The sequence below is a fragment of the Corythoichthys intestinalis genome, chromosome 21 (assembly GCF_030265065.1).
Source record: "Corythoichthys intestinalis isolate RoL2023-P3 chromosome 21, ASM3026506v1, whole genome shotgun sequence".
NCBI lineage: Eukaryota > Metazoa > Chordata > Actinopteri > Syngnathiformes > Syngnathidae > Corythoichthys > Corythoichthys intestinalis.
Genome location: NC_080415.1, coordinates 15,591,441 through 15,605,333, shown reverse-complemented (window position 1 = coordinate 15,605,333; position 13,893 = coordinate 15,591,441). Strand labels below are relative to the sequence as shown.

Below are 13,893 nucleotides of genomic sequence, written 5' to 3'. Positions count from 1 at the left end.
AGATTTTCAAATCAATGGCAATATTTTATGTGTTTCTAACAACATATTTTAGTAAAAGATGAATTTTGGCTTATTAAAGCCTACAAGTCTTTAAGTCCGAGGTTCCCTTTAAGATGTCACTGAGGTAGTGCATAGACTTCAAAATGTATTGGGTCAGATTGGTCATGCACTGCGCCTAGCATTCAAGTAGGGGGACGCCCAGATCAAGAGGAGCTATTCACAAACACACGCACGCAGCGATCCAACGACGGATTTCTGTTGAAAAAGTACGAAATCTGTACCGCATACAAACAGGGAGGATTGTCTTTCGTACAATGCATGCATTTTGAAACGTTGTGAAAAAAAAAAAAAATCAATGGGAGAAATTAGTCGCTACTGCATTGGCATCATAGTTCGCAATATTTACGCAAAATAAATGCTAACTGCACTTTGGTTTTTTTTGCTTTTAACCAAGAATCGAGACTGTTTTACGTCCATATCTACAAAGAATTCGGGGATTTAAGCATTTATTCACAAGAATTTTCAACGGAAAAGCTGTTTACATCAGGCGGCCACTTGCTACATTTACTAACAGACTAGCATTGTACTTCGACATATTTACATACAATAAATGCTAACTTCACTTTTTTTTTTTTTTTGCTTTTAACCACAAATCATGACTGTTTTACGTCCATATCTAGAAAGAATTTGGGGATTTAAGCATTTATTCACAAGAATTTTCAACAAAAAAAGTTCTTAGTCTGTGATTCCACTCAGTCAGCTTTGACAGCCTCTCCAACAGTCCCAGCAGTCCCCCTATCCGTCCCACGCCCCGTCAATACATTATGAAGTCTATGGGTGGTAATTGTTCTGCCCAATTGTAGACATCATTGACCGAGTGCGTTTTTCGTCCACCTCAAAACATATCCGTAAGGGACTGCTTGTTTCGATATTTTTGTCAATAATCGCGCTGTAAAACTTTTGTTTTAACCCATAATATATTTACACATGCACTCTCCTCACATGTTGCTTGAATATGGGAGGAAAGTTGTTTCTCTGACCTCTGAAGGACCTGATGGAGGAGGTGGGTCCACCACAAAAAAAAGTAACCTTGACATTGAGGACAGGGAGGCGGTTGGCGGCCTGAGCTGATGAAACCCTGGTGGACTGAGGACAGTGTAGCACAGGAGGAGGAGGGGCTGTGGTTGTCATGGCAATGGGGCACCTTTTCCCACCCGTGGTCCAGATGAATTTTGAAACATTTCGGGAGATTGTGTTGTTAAAATCTGTCCACTGGGGCTGTTAGATATGCTCACATCGGTGAGGGAGTGCTTGATTAGTTCACTTTTATATTGTGTATGCCTTTTTTTGCCACTGGTTGTTTTTCACACCTTAAGACATCCCAAAAGGTAATGCTTTTGCTATTTTAAGACATATCACCACGGCAGGGCTTGTTTTGCTCTTTTCATAACATCCTTGAAGGAGCATTTGTTCGCCCACCTTTAGACATGACTGAAACGGGGCTTATTCTTCCCACCTTAAAGCGCAAGACATGGTTTTGATCGAGTGCATCCCAGTGGAAAGAATCTTGTTTAATAAAATTTTTTTTAAAATCACACATTTTTATAATGCATAAGAGAGAAAAACGCAAAAACCAGTATTTCCATGAAGTAGGCAAAACACAGGGGTTGGACAAAATAATGGTAAAACCTAACATTTTGGCATCATGCTCATAGAACAAAATTGTTAAAGAATGGCATGACATTCTAATGAAGTTGAGCGTCTTCGTACAACCGGCACAATCCCCAGACCTCAACATTATTGGGCATTTATGGTCAGTTTTAGAGATTCAATTAAGACGTCTATTTCATACTTTAATACATTCAATTTTTTTCAAACCTAAGCTTTCAAAAGTGACAACAACTACTGAGAGAGAACCAAGGATTGAAGATGTAAACCATGAAACGCCGGAGAGCCCTGCCAAAATGGTGACCGGAGTTTACGTTTGTCCCACTAAAGACGCTAATTCAGTGCTTCTCAATTATTTTCTGTTACGCCCCCCCCAAGGAAGACGTAAATGTTTCGCGCCCCCCCCAACCCTCTGCCGCCACTGTAAATAGTATTATTTGTCTATAATATTACTATTATAAGCACGCCTCTGCCTAACATTGTGTCCATTTTTTCAATTAAAGAAAAAAAGTAACATAGATCAACTTATAATACAGTGGTACCTCTACATACGATCACTTCGACACACGATCTTTTCGACATCCGACGTAAAATTTGAGCCGCCATTTGTTTCTACATCCGACGAGTTGCTCGAAATACGACGACATGACAGCACTGCAAACGAACGCACGGTGGATTTTCTTGTGTGAGAAATCAACACAGTTTTCAAAAAAAGTTGATACAGTTGGAGAAACAAGGAAAAAAGTGATGCTTACCTTTGAAATGAAGATGCAAGTTATAGAAAAATATGAGCTTGGTGTGCGCGTCCCTGAACTGGCTCAACAATACAGCTCCATGGTCCTCTTCCGACCACCGTTCGCCACTATTTATAAGTTAAGGTGACAATTATTATTGTGGTAACATTGCCAAGGAAATCGCCAGCTTCGTCACGTTTTTATCATTTATTTAAGAACTTATCCAACACAAAACGCCCATTGTCTTAAGCAGTTGACTGCTCTCAAGAAAACGAAAGTATTATCTCTACCGCACCGACCTATCTCACCGTGACGTCAGCTTCGCGGTGCGTTCAGGGACAGTAAAAAGTGTCCGCCATATTAGAATCCAATTCGTTACATTATTTACAGGAATAATTATTAATTATTCTTCTTCTTATTATATTATTCTGACTTATTTATTTATAACTTATTTGTTTTTCTATGTTTAATTGCCATTTGTAACAGTGCCAGCAGTATTTATTAAGAATTTAGTGTATGTTTTTAGGCTTTGGAACGAATTAATGGAATTATAATGTATTCCTATGGGAAAATCCTGCTCGACATACGACCATTTCGACTTACAAACAAGGTCCTGGAACGAATTAAATTCGTATGTAGAGGTACCACTGTATAACTTTATTAATATTGTTTTGTTTGTGACAGAAAAGACTTAACGCGCATCAATAAAAGTCACATCCAAACTGTAAAAATACACTCAAGGTACATTTTTGACCATTTGATACTGGAAAAATAAGAAGTAATAAAATCAGTAAATAATAACAAATTCAAATCGATTAGAAACATACAATATGCCAAAAAATTTGACTAAAAAAACAAAACTGAATAGAAGAAAAAAAAAAAGTGTCTTTGGACAGAAGGAAAGTTTTTATTTTCGCTGCTCACAGTATCACCTCATTTGCAATGGTGTGGGGTTATTTTGCACTTGGCATGCTAACAGTGCTCACTGGTTTACTGATATAACACTGACAAAGCGGGACGATTATTAGCGATATTTGGCACGTTTTCGCTGAAAAACAATCAAGCGGCTTATTAATGAGATTGGGGTCTAATGTCTTTAAGTGGCGTCTTAATTGATTTGGCTTCCGGCTGACCGCTATAATCATTTTTAGACACAGTAAACAGTGGTCTTTCCTCATCTCCCACTGTATTAAAAGTCAAATCCAAAAGGCAAACGGCTCGAAAAAAAGCACATTCTCGGCGGCCGAGGGAGAACCGTAGGTGAGGGCGGTCGTCGTGACGATCCCAAGCCGAAAATGGCTCTTCTCGGGCGGACACGTGAGAACCGGAGAAGACAGTGGGTCGCTGCGTGAGTCCGGACGGAAAATGGCTTTCGAAAACGGCCCACAGCTCTTCATATATCTTTTCTTTGTGCTCTTGCTTGGTTAAAAAATACCGCGCGCACTCTGAAAATGACAGCGCCACTGCCACCCACTGAGTAGATGCGCAGATACACATTATTCTCGTACGGCAAAAAAAAAAATAAAACATTTTCCCCAAGGTCACATGCGCCATCCATGGCATCGCTCTGCGCCCCTCTGGGGGGGCGCGCCCCACTAGTTGAGAAGTACTGCGCTAATTGTACAAGAGAGCCACAACCGGGCGAACCATATTTAATGGACGACGTCTTCGGCCATAAGCATAGCTGTCCAAAGCAGCCGGATTTTAAATTCCCCTAAAAAATGATGGGAAACAAAAAAATGCTCATTTTCAATGCATGATTATAAATATTCCTGGCTGGAATATTCAGTCAAGAAGGATGCAGTCTCCTGTTTTTTCAAACTTACCACGGTCAGGATTCGTTTCGCAAGGGTGTGAGTGACTGGAAAAACTCAGCTGAATGCAAAAATCGGTGTCTACTTCTCAACAGAAAAACGCGCGCTCACACACGCACGCACACCCACAAACACATAGCTAGGATGCCTGTATTTACAGGCATGGGCTAAGCTACTAACCGAGCATATATCTTGCAAGCTAATTTTATTGCTGACACCGCGTTTCGGGGTCATTAACATGTTTTGCCCCCCCTAACACAAAAGACAAACTCCGCCTATGGTCTATTTCCATCCCCATCGTCTCTAAAAGAGTTAGAGGGTATTCTAACTGAAGAATGGCTTAAAATTCCTTTGGAAACTATTCACAAGTTGTATGAATGAATACCTCGGAGAATTGAGGCTGTAATTGCCGCAAAAGGCGGACCTACACCATATTAAATTAGTTTTTGTTGATTTTTTAAGGTGTTTCTATATTTTGTCCAACCCCTGTAGTTTTTGTCAGAAAATTTGAAATGCCAGTACTTTTTTACCCAATCAAATACGAGCATTTCAGATTGTCCCTCTCATCTTGCATTGGTTACCCACTTTAGTATGAGCGTCTATTGGAGAAAATTTTATGAAGGCAGGTAGTGAATTGGGCTTCGCCTCAGTCTCACACGGAGAAAGACAGAGACAGATTGCACAGGTACAGAAACTTTAAAAAGTGTGTCTATTGCTTTAGCTACTTTTTCCCTGCTTTGAGTGTTCCAGCATTTATGTTCTGTACACGCATGGCGTGACTGATGTCACATTTGTCACATAATGGCTGTGTTTGCAAGCATTGTCATCGTTTTGTGTCACATTTTCTCCGTTATCATAGTTCTAAGAAATGTATGATTTGCATATTTACATTCTTTGAGCAACAATCTCTCACATGAAGGTCATTTATACTAGCTCGTCTTTTCAAGACATCCCTTTGAGGATCCGTTTGTCTTGTTCACTATTCGAGAGAATGCCACCTCAAGACTAACTGAGGGAGTGTATGTTCTATCCACCTAAAGACACACCGATGAGCAAGCGCTTGTTTTGCTCACTGAGAGTGATTGTTTTGCCCAAACTGTGACATATCCCTGAAGGATTGCTTGTTTAGCTATCTTTAGACATTTCACCAAGGGAGCAGTTGTTTTGCTCACTTTTTAATGACCCTGAGCAAGCACTTGTTTGACCCACCTTAATGCATCTCATTAAAGGAGTACATGTTTTGCCACCTTTAGATAAATGACTAAAGGACGGCTTGTCTTGCCACATTTAACACATACCATTGCGGGAGTGCTAGATTTTTTTTCCAGCTTAAGACCATCACTGACTGAGCACTTGTTTGGCTCACCTTCAGAGATGACTGGGGAGCATTTGTTTCTCCTAACATTAATAGCTGCAGCAAAAACTTTGTAAAGGCCGTGCTTTGCTGTTGAATCCATAAAGCGCAGTCGTCGACACGTGATTCAGGGACTTCCTCGGGCGGCCCTCATACTCACGCACACACGTGTTGCAAAGTAGTGTCATGACCGAGCGATGTCGGTGCATTTCAATGCCGCTGTAACATCTCAGGCACACTCATTCTGAAGTGATTCCCCATGAATAATGCATGAGTCAGCGTTATAGCGTGTCAAGTTCTTCTAGCCCTCCTCCCGTCCGCCCCGACCAACACCACCACCGCTGCCAACTCCTCCTTCCATCATGTCGGCTGCCTGCCTGCTGTCTGTCATTCTTTATCCGCGAGATGAAGCACATTGTCACAGGCGTTGATGCCTTTTGTGTCACAAGAAGTGGATCCATATACCACGCCGCGCAGCTCCCTCCACTTCCTGTCGCCTTTCTTTCAGCTTTTCCTCGTTGCCGAGCCGATTAGCCCATTTGCGATAAATAGAGGACAATTTGGATAATTACGTGCGTAGTGCTTCTTAAATGAGAAAACGCATCGCTTAACACGCTATTTGACTGAATAGCTTTGGGGTTTCAGACAAAAGAAGCGGAAGAATCTGGCTCATTCTGGTTATTAATAAAATATATTCAAAGGAAAATTTACTGGGACACCTGGCGAGTTGCTATTACAGCTTTCACTCTTCTGAGTAGACTTGATAGGATTTGAAGGCTGTCATTATTTTTAGATTGCATTTTTTGTCTGGATGTCTGTTCCTCCATACCAAACTGATCGAGAATGCCCATTCACAGAATTGTCCAAAAATGTAAATAATTGTGAATGGTGGAATCCAATATGATAGATGACTTAATTGATTGAGGAGGTCGCAATACTTGCGTCTATATTGACCCTGCTGTAGCTCAGGCCTTTTTTCTTCATGAATAAGTTAGTTCGATGCTATATTTATATACTGTAGATGTATGTGCATGCATAACCTACACCTATCCATCTTGTTCAAGGTCATGGGGCAAATGTAAGTGTACTATATAGTAGGGATGTCCCAAACGAATAATTTCCTCCCAATTAGTCAGCAGACTATTATATGATTAGTCGAGTAAACTACCGTATTTTTCAGACCATAAGTCGCAGTTTTCTTCATAGTTTTCTCCAAAGTCACCAGCTCTCAATCCAATAGCCATGTTGTGTTGCACAAGTTCTGAAATAAATGATTAAAAACCTGACGAAGCTGGCAACTTCCTTTCCGAAGTTACAATAATAATAATTGTCACCTTAACTTATAATTTCACTGTTAAGCGTGCCCTTTTTCCTTTTTCCACCACCCGCACTAACCTTCATGGGACCCATGTTGATTTCTCTCACAAGAAAATCTGCCATGTCTCACGGGAAAACAATGAAATTGCGACATCGTATTTGGAGCATATGTCGAGACAAATGCAGAGTCAAATTTTACGTCGGAGGTCAAAAGGATCCTTTGTAGAGTTGTTCGTATGTCGAGGTACCACTTAGAGCTGAACGATATTAGAAAAAAATTACATTGCTGCTTTTTGGGGGTTTGCGATATATATACAGTATTTTGCAATATTTAAACTAGAAGAATTTTCACCAGATGACTTGAATAGCTTTGCTTGGGAAGACTTTGGTTGACTCACCATGACCACATTGTATTCATATTCATATAATACAGTTTAGACTGGGCTAAGGGGATTTCTCTGTGAATTATGAAGATCAATGTATATCAAAGAGATCCAGGAGGCCATGTCTCTGCACACTTACTGCTTTTATGAATCACAACAATAGTTCAAGTGTTCAAGAACAAAAACCAAAAAACAAATTGTAAATCACATTGTTTAATTTTTAAAGAATTTGCAAATCATGGTGGAAAATAAGTATTTGGTCTATACCAAAAGTTCATCTCTATTAAGCCTGTCGCAATATGCAATAATTCCATTTATCGCACGCTAAATAAAAATGAAGGCGATAATTTTTCCGCTGCGATTTATCGCCTCGCGTGCACCTGTGTGCGCGCGTGCGGCTGACGTGCTGTTAAAAGTTCGGCTTCCTTGTTACCAAACTTACCAAATACGCAAAATGCATTTCAGTTCTGTTTTTAGTTTAGTGCAGTTTAAGTTTAGTGCAGGTGGAGGAAAAAAAAAATACAAGGTGACGCTTACCATTGAAATGAAGACATTAATGATAGCAAAATATAAGTGTGCATCCATGAACTGGGTCGTAGAATGCCGATCTCGGCCGGCGGTCCCCTCCGTTCACCAGTCTTTATAAGATAAGGTGACAGCTCTTATTGTGGTAACATCGCCTAAGAAATCGCCAGCTTCGTCAGGTTTCAAATCATTTATATCATCAACTCGCCGAGTGTCCACTGTTGTTGACGCCAGGATTGAAACAGAAAGTAAAATAGCGCTCTCCTGCTCACTGTCAGCCCCGCGGTGCGTTCAGGTACACTAAAAAAAAGTCCGCCACATTAGAAGCCGATTCGTTACATAATTACAGGTACCCAATTATTGTTATTATTGCTATTATTATATTGTTTTTATTCTGATTTTTATTCATATTTTATTTGTTTTGTTCTTTGTAATTGCTATTTGCAATTGTAACAGCAGTATTTATTTAGGATGTAGTGTGGGTTTTTGGGCTGTGGAACGAATTATGGGAATTATAATGTATTCTTATGGGAAAATCCTGCTTGACATACGACCATTTCGACTTACAAACACGCTCCTGGAACGAATTAACTCCGTATGTAGAGGTACCACTGTATCACACATGAAACGTCATAGCAGAAGCTACAGTATGAGGGGAAACGTTTTCATTTGCCTAGATGCTTAAATTATTAAGTGGAATTTTATTTTTCTTAAAAAACACATTTTATTTCTTGTGTGTTTCTGTGCAGTATTAATATTGTTGTCTTTTCCTAAAAAGTATTTTTGAATTTAAGAGTAAACATTTATTGCATTTAAATGGGTGTACATGATCTATTAATATATACTGTATTCTCACAGTTATTGTAATTTTTATTTTTTTAATTGGGGGGGTGCAATAATATCGCATATCGCAATAATTTATGAAATAAATTATCGCACACTAAAATTTGTTATCGCGACAGGCCTAATCTCTATACTTTGTTATGTACCCTTCGTTGGCAATAACGGAGGCCAAACGTTTTCTGTAACTCTTTACAAGCTTTTCACACACTGTTGCTGTTTTTTTGGCCCATTCCTCCGTTCAGATCTCCTCTCGAGCAGTGTGGAGTGTGACTGACTGACGTTGTGGACAGGTGTCTTTTGTACCGATAATGAGTTAAAACAGGTGCCATCAATACAGGTAATGAGTGGAGCCTCGTTAGAGGAAGTTAGCTCTCTTTGAAAGCCACAAATCTTGCTTGTTTGTAGGTGACCAAATACTTATTTTCCACTCTAATTTGGAAATAAATTCTTTAAAAATCAAACAATGATTTTCTGTTTTTTTTCCCACATTCTGTCTCTCATGGTTGAGGTTTACCCATGTTGACAATTACAGGCCTCGCTAATCTTTTCAAGTAGGAGAACTTGCACAATTGGTGGTTGACTAAATACTTATTTGCCCTACTGTACATGTACAAAACATTTCAATTATATAAAACCACATAAATGGAAAAACGGTTAGATTTGATGTAATATTCTTAGCAAATCTACTTAATTTCTAGAACATAAAAAAACAAGGCGGCACGGTGGCTCAGTGGTTAGCACATCTGCCTCACAGTTCTGAGATCAAGGGTTCAATCCCGGGCTTCGGCCTTCCTGTGTGGAGTTTGCATGTTCTCCCCGTGCCTGCGTGGGTTTCCTCCGGGAGCTCCGGTTTCCTCCCACATCCCAAAGACATGCATGGTAGGCTGATTGAACACTCTAAATTGTCCGTAGGCGTGAATGGTTGTATGTCTCCTTGTGCCCTGCGATTGGCTGGCAACCAGTTCAGGGTGTCCCCTGCCTACTGCCCGTAGTTGGCTGGGATAGGCTCCAGCACCTCCGCGACCCTCGTGAGGAAAAGCGGCATGGAAAATGAATGAATGAATGAATAAAAAAACAACCCTATCTGTAACAGTAACAAGGTGCTGCTCAATACAAATATTTGAGCATGAAATATACAACACAATATATATAAAACACAAACAACAACACTGAGAATTCTTAAGATGATCATTATTGAGTTCGGTATATATCAGGGGTCCCCAAACTTTTTCCTGTCAGGGCCACATAACTTTTCCCTTGTCTGATGAAGGGTCAGTTTGTACCAGAAAAAGTGTGACGACTGCAGTAGTGCCTAAATGTGAAACTTTGTTTTTCAGAAAGCCACAATCAAATCCCCCTTTCTGGATTCTTCACGGAACAAAAGTAAATAAATAATAATAATAATATATAATAATATAAAACAATATAATATAATAATAAATAATAATAACACTATTAATTAAATAGATATTAACCAAATAACCCTCTCTGGGTTCTTCACAGAAAAAAGCCAGGAAATAAATAACACTATTGGGGAAAAAAAACAAAACAAAAAAATTGTTCAGGGGTCCGCTGGCCGTAGTTTGGGGACCCCTGGTATATATCATTCAATGGAATCAAATGATTCCAAACAGCTAAAGGAAAAAAATGGTCAGTGCGCAGGATTACTGCATACGGCATTGAGGTGGGGAGGGGTGGGGGGCACACACAAAAAAAACTGCTGCTGGCATTCACGTGAACTCATCTGTCTCACGCTGCACACCTCTCCCTCTCTTCCTTGCATCTCTCCCGCTCACTCCATCCCTCCCTCCCTCCCTCCCTCGCCGTAGTTGTTTTACCGTGTGACAGAGGAGCGGGCTCGCCAGGCAGAGCTCTACTTGGTGGGCATGGTGTGCTACTACGGCAAGCACTACTCCACCTTCTTCTTCCAGACCAAGATACGCAAATGGATGTACTTCGACGATGCCCACGTCAAAGAAGTGAGTAGAGCCGTGTGTGTCATGTCCGTGTGCGCACGTATGTGTTCCTGTGTCCACATATGACTGTGTGTTAAGGTCGTTTAGATGTGAGTGGTACGTATGAACGTGTCAATGAGTAAAAATGCAGCTATATGTCCTTGCCCACATGATAGCAATGCAGATGTGCCTGACCTTCTGCTTCAAGCAATAAATTCAACAGTCTCTCTTAATATGGAGTCATTTACTTGGCTTATATTCGTGTGTGATCCAGATCGGCCCTAAGTGGAAGGACGTGGTGTCCCGCTGTATCAAAGGCCATTATCAGCCCCTGCTGCTGCTTTACGCAGACCCCCGTGGGACGCCGGTGATACTGCAGGACAGCGCCAACCCCTGCGCCGGTACCGACCCACCGCTGGAGCTCCAGCATTGCAGCAGCAAGGCCGGCTACGACAGCGAAGACTCCGGTACGTGTGCCACCACACCACACATCAGTTAACAGTACAGGGGTTAGAGACAGAGCCCCACGCTTCCCTCCAAGCTTGTCCCATCAAACTGCAAATATACGACAAGCTATAATCTCAAAACCACTTTCATATCAATTTAAACTCATCTTACAACATTAAAAATAAATGCCACTCAGCAGAGCAAATAAAAAATGCGGCAAAGTCTCTACATAACTGTTAAGAACCAAGGCTAAATTTAGCTTGTTCCTGACATACAAAAATATCTTAAACAGTCAAGACACAGTATGTCAACTCAGTATAGAGTACTTCTACTGTAATTACTATTGTGAGTCAGGACTTTGGCGCCATCATGTGGCATTAAGGGCAATACAAAGACAGCCCAAAATCTGTTTATTAAATTAAGTCAGAGTTCGCTGTTCACTAAAGGTGGACAAATCACGGTCCACAAGCCTCATGTGGCACTTTCTGTTCTTTACTCCAGTCTAGCTAGATAACAGATGCATTGCGGTAGCTGGGTGTAGCGACATGCCAAGAAAAAAAAAAGGATCAGTCCGAATAGATTTTCAAAGCATTAACAAAATAATAAAATCTTGGACCTCATGCGGAATTGACTCGATTGACAGCTCAACTGACTTCACACATTTGCATGGCGTTTGGAGTGATAAAATCTAAAAGATTAAAGAAGACTTTGATACATGCAATAAAGAGCATTTTGAGGAGAGGAAGCCGAAAAAGCAGAGTAGGAAGGGCGGTCTCTGAGATAAAAGTAAAGTAGAGTGTTTGACTTGCAATTTTATACTGAGTGCTGGGGTTTTTCTACATCAGCGGAATTGGAATACAAAATCTTTGATTCAGAGCTCAAGTAAGTAAGTTTGGTAATGAAAATGGACCATCTTGACCAAGGCGTCCCTTTAAAGGGAATCTCAGACTTAAAGACTTGTAGGCTTTAATAAGCCACAGTTGTTCTCTTTTCCTAATATGTTATTAGAAACACATAAAATATTGCCATTGATTGAAAAATCTATAATATTTAGAACATGCTTTGATCAACGAAGGGCCCATTTTTTAGGCATGCAATGGACGCTCAGGTTGATGACATAGATTGTCACTGTCACTCAATGAATACTACTGGGTTACTGCTCCCGATCGATCGGGTCTGATCACGTCATTTTCAAAGTATCGGAATCGGCAAAAAAATATCGGCCATGCCTTTTTTAAATATATATATATATATATTTTAATTAAATTGTTTTCTAATTGTACTTAACGTTACAGACATAATATGTTACACTCATCCAGAGTCTTTAGTTTAGGCTTAAGGTAGGGTTATCAGATTTATCCCAATAACGGTGGTAATTAATTTTTTAAAAATGTATCACGTCAAAATATTTAACGCAATTAATGCATGCGCTGCACGACCCACTCACACATTGTCGCGCTCAATCTGGGCGCCGCTTTACCTATATAGAGAGATAAAAGCCAGCATAATATGAGTAGAGTGAATTTTGGCAGCCTTTGGAGCCTTTTTTTAATGGGCTAAAGCCTTACAATCCCTCTCCCTATGATTAGAAATATCATGGGAAGCAATGTGGGGAAGCAAGGTAGTAACTGATCTTTTTCTTAACACCTTATGTTATTTCCCAACACAGAGAAGATATATCAATTGGTAGCACTACGCAGTCATGGTTCCACTTCCCATCATGCATTTAGGCATGGCCACAGTATCATTTACTGCAAGCTCAACAAATACACTAGATGGCAATTTTTAGTCACAATATACAAAGTCACAAGTCTTTCTATCCGTGGATCCCTCTCACAGAAGAATGTTAGTCATGTAAATGCCATCTTGAGGATTTATTGTCATAATAAACAAATACAGTACTTATGTACTTTATGTTGAATGTATATATTCGTCCGAGTTTTATTCATTTTTTTTCTTAATGCATTGCCAAAATGTATATGATCGGGAAAAATTATCGGGAATGTTTGGAATTGAATCGGGAGCAAAAAAAAGCAATCGGATCGGGAAATATCAGAATCGGCAGATACTCAAACTAAAACGATCGGGATTGGATCGGGAGCAAAAAAACATGATTGGAACAACCCTAGTTACTGCAATTATGCACTCATTGATTAAAAGTGGCGAGTACTTACCATATGTGTTTTTATGAAGTCTTTTATTACCTTTTCATTGCCTCAAAATACTTTTTGCATGTGTTTCCCTCTCATAATTTTAAGCATTGTGTTTTTTTGTGGTAACTTTAAAGCAGATTGTTGATCTGTTGACCACATTAGTAACGTAGTATATTTAAACCACCCTTATTTGATATTACTACGTTTAAGTATTTTTTTTAAGGCATCTTTAGTATGTTCTGTCAGTATGCATCTAAACAAACCTAGCTGAAAGCACACGGTAGTACTTTGGGTGTCAAATTTGCCTCTTTTAGGACGTTTCGTCGGTGTGGCACAGTGTTTTCCCCTACTCTAGTCTCATCCCGTCTGTCCTGTTCGTTTTGCTCTTGCTGCTCGTTTTGTGAAATATTGACAGTGCTGTCATGCTCATTAATGTTCCTCTCGGGTTCAAATTAAAAGGGTTCAACAGATGACATGTCGCTAGAGTTATACTCAGGTAGCCCACAAGCGTAACCATGTGACGTCACCACCCTGCGACGTCAACAACAATGGCGACCTACTACTTAAACTAATTTTACAAATTGTATGAAAACGAAAACATCAAGAGAGGTTTCAATATCAAATTATTTTAACTCATAACAACATACAGTATATCTTTTAAGCAACTACAAGTCTTTCTATCTGCGGGTGCCTTTAAGGC

The 13,893-nt window shown here is 40.0% G+C and overlaps 1 protein-coding gene across 2 annotated transcripts in view; it reads left to right on the top strand.

The window, feature by feature from the left end:
• usp54b (ubiquitin specific peptidase 54b) overlaps nucleotides 1–13,893 on the top strand; it is a 111,672-nt gene that overhangs the window by 71,312 nt on the left and 26,467 nt on the right. For both annotated transcript variants that reach the window (XR_009061820.1, XM_057827086.1), the window contains exons 9-10: nucleotides 10,468–10,617; nucleotides 10,868–11,060. Coding sequence is in view for 1 of the 2 variants with exons in the window: in XM_057827086.1 (XP_057683069.1) it covers nucleotides 10,468–10,617; nucleotides 10,868–11,060 (343 nt within the window). In the remaining variant the exon portion in view is untranslated. The remainder of the gene's footprint in view (nucleotides 1–10,467; nucleotides 10,618–10,867; nucleotides 11,061–13,893) is intronic.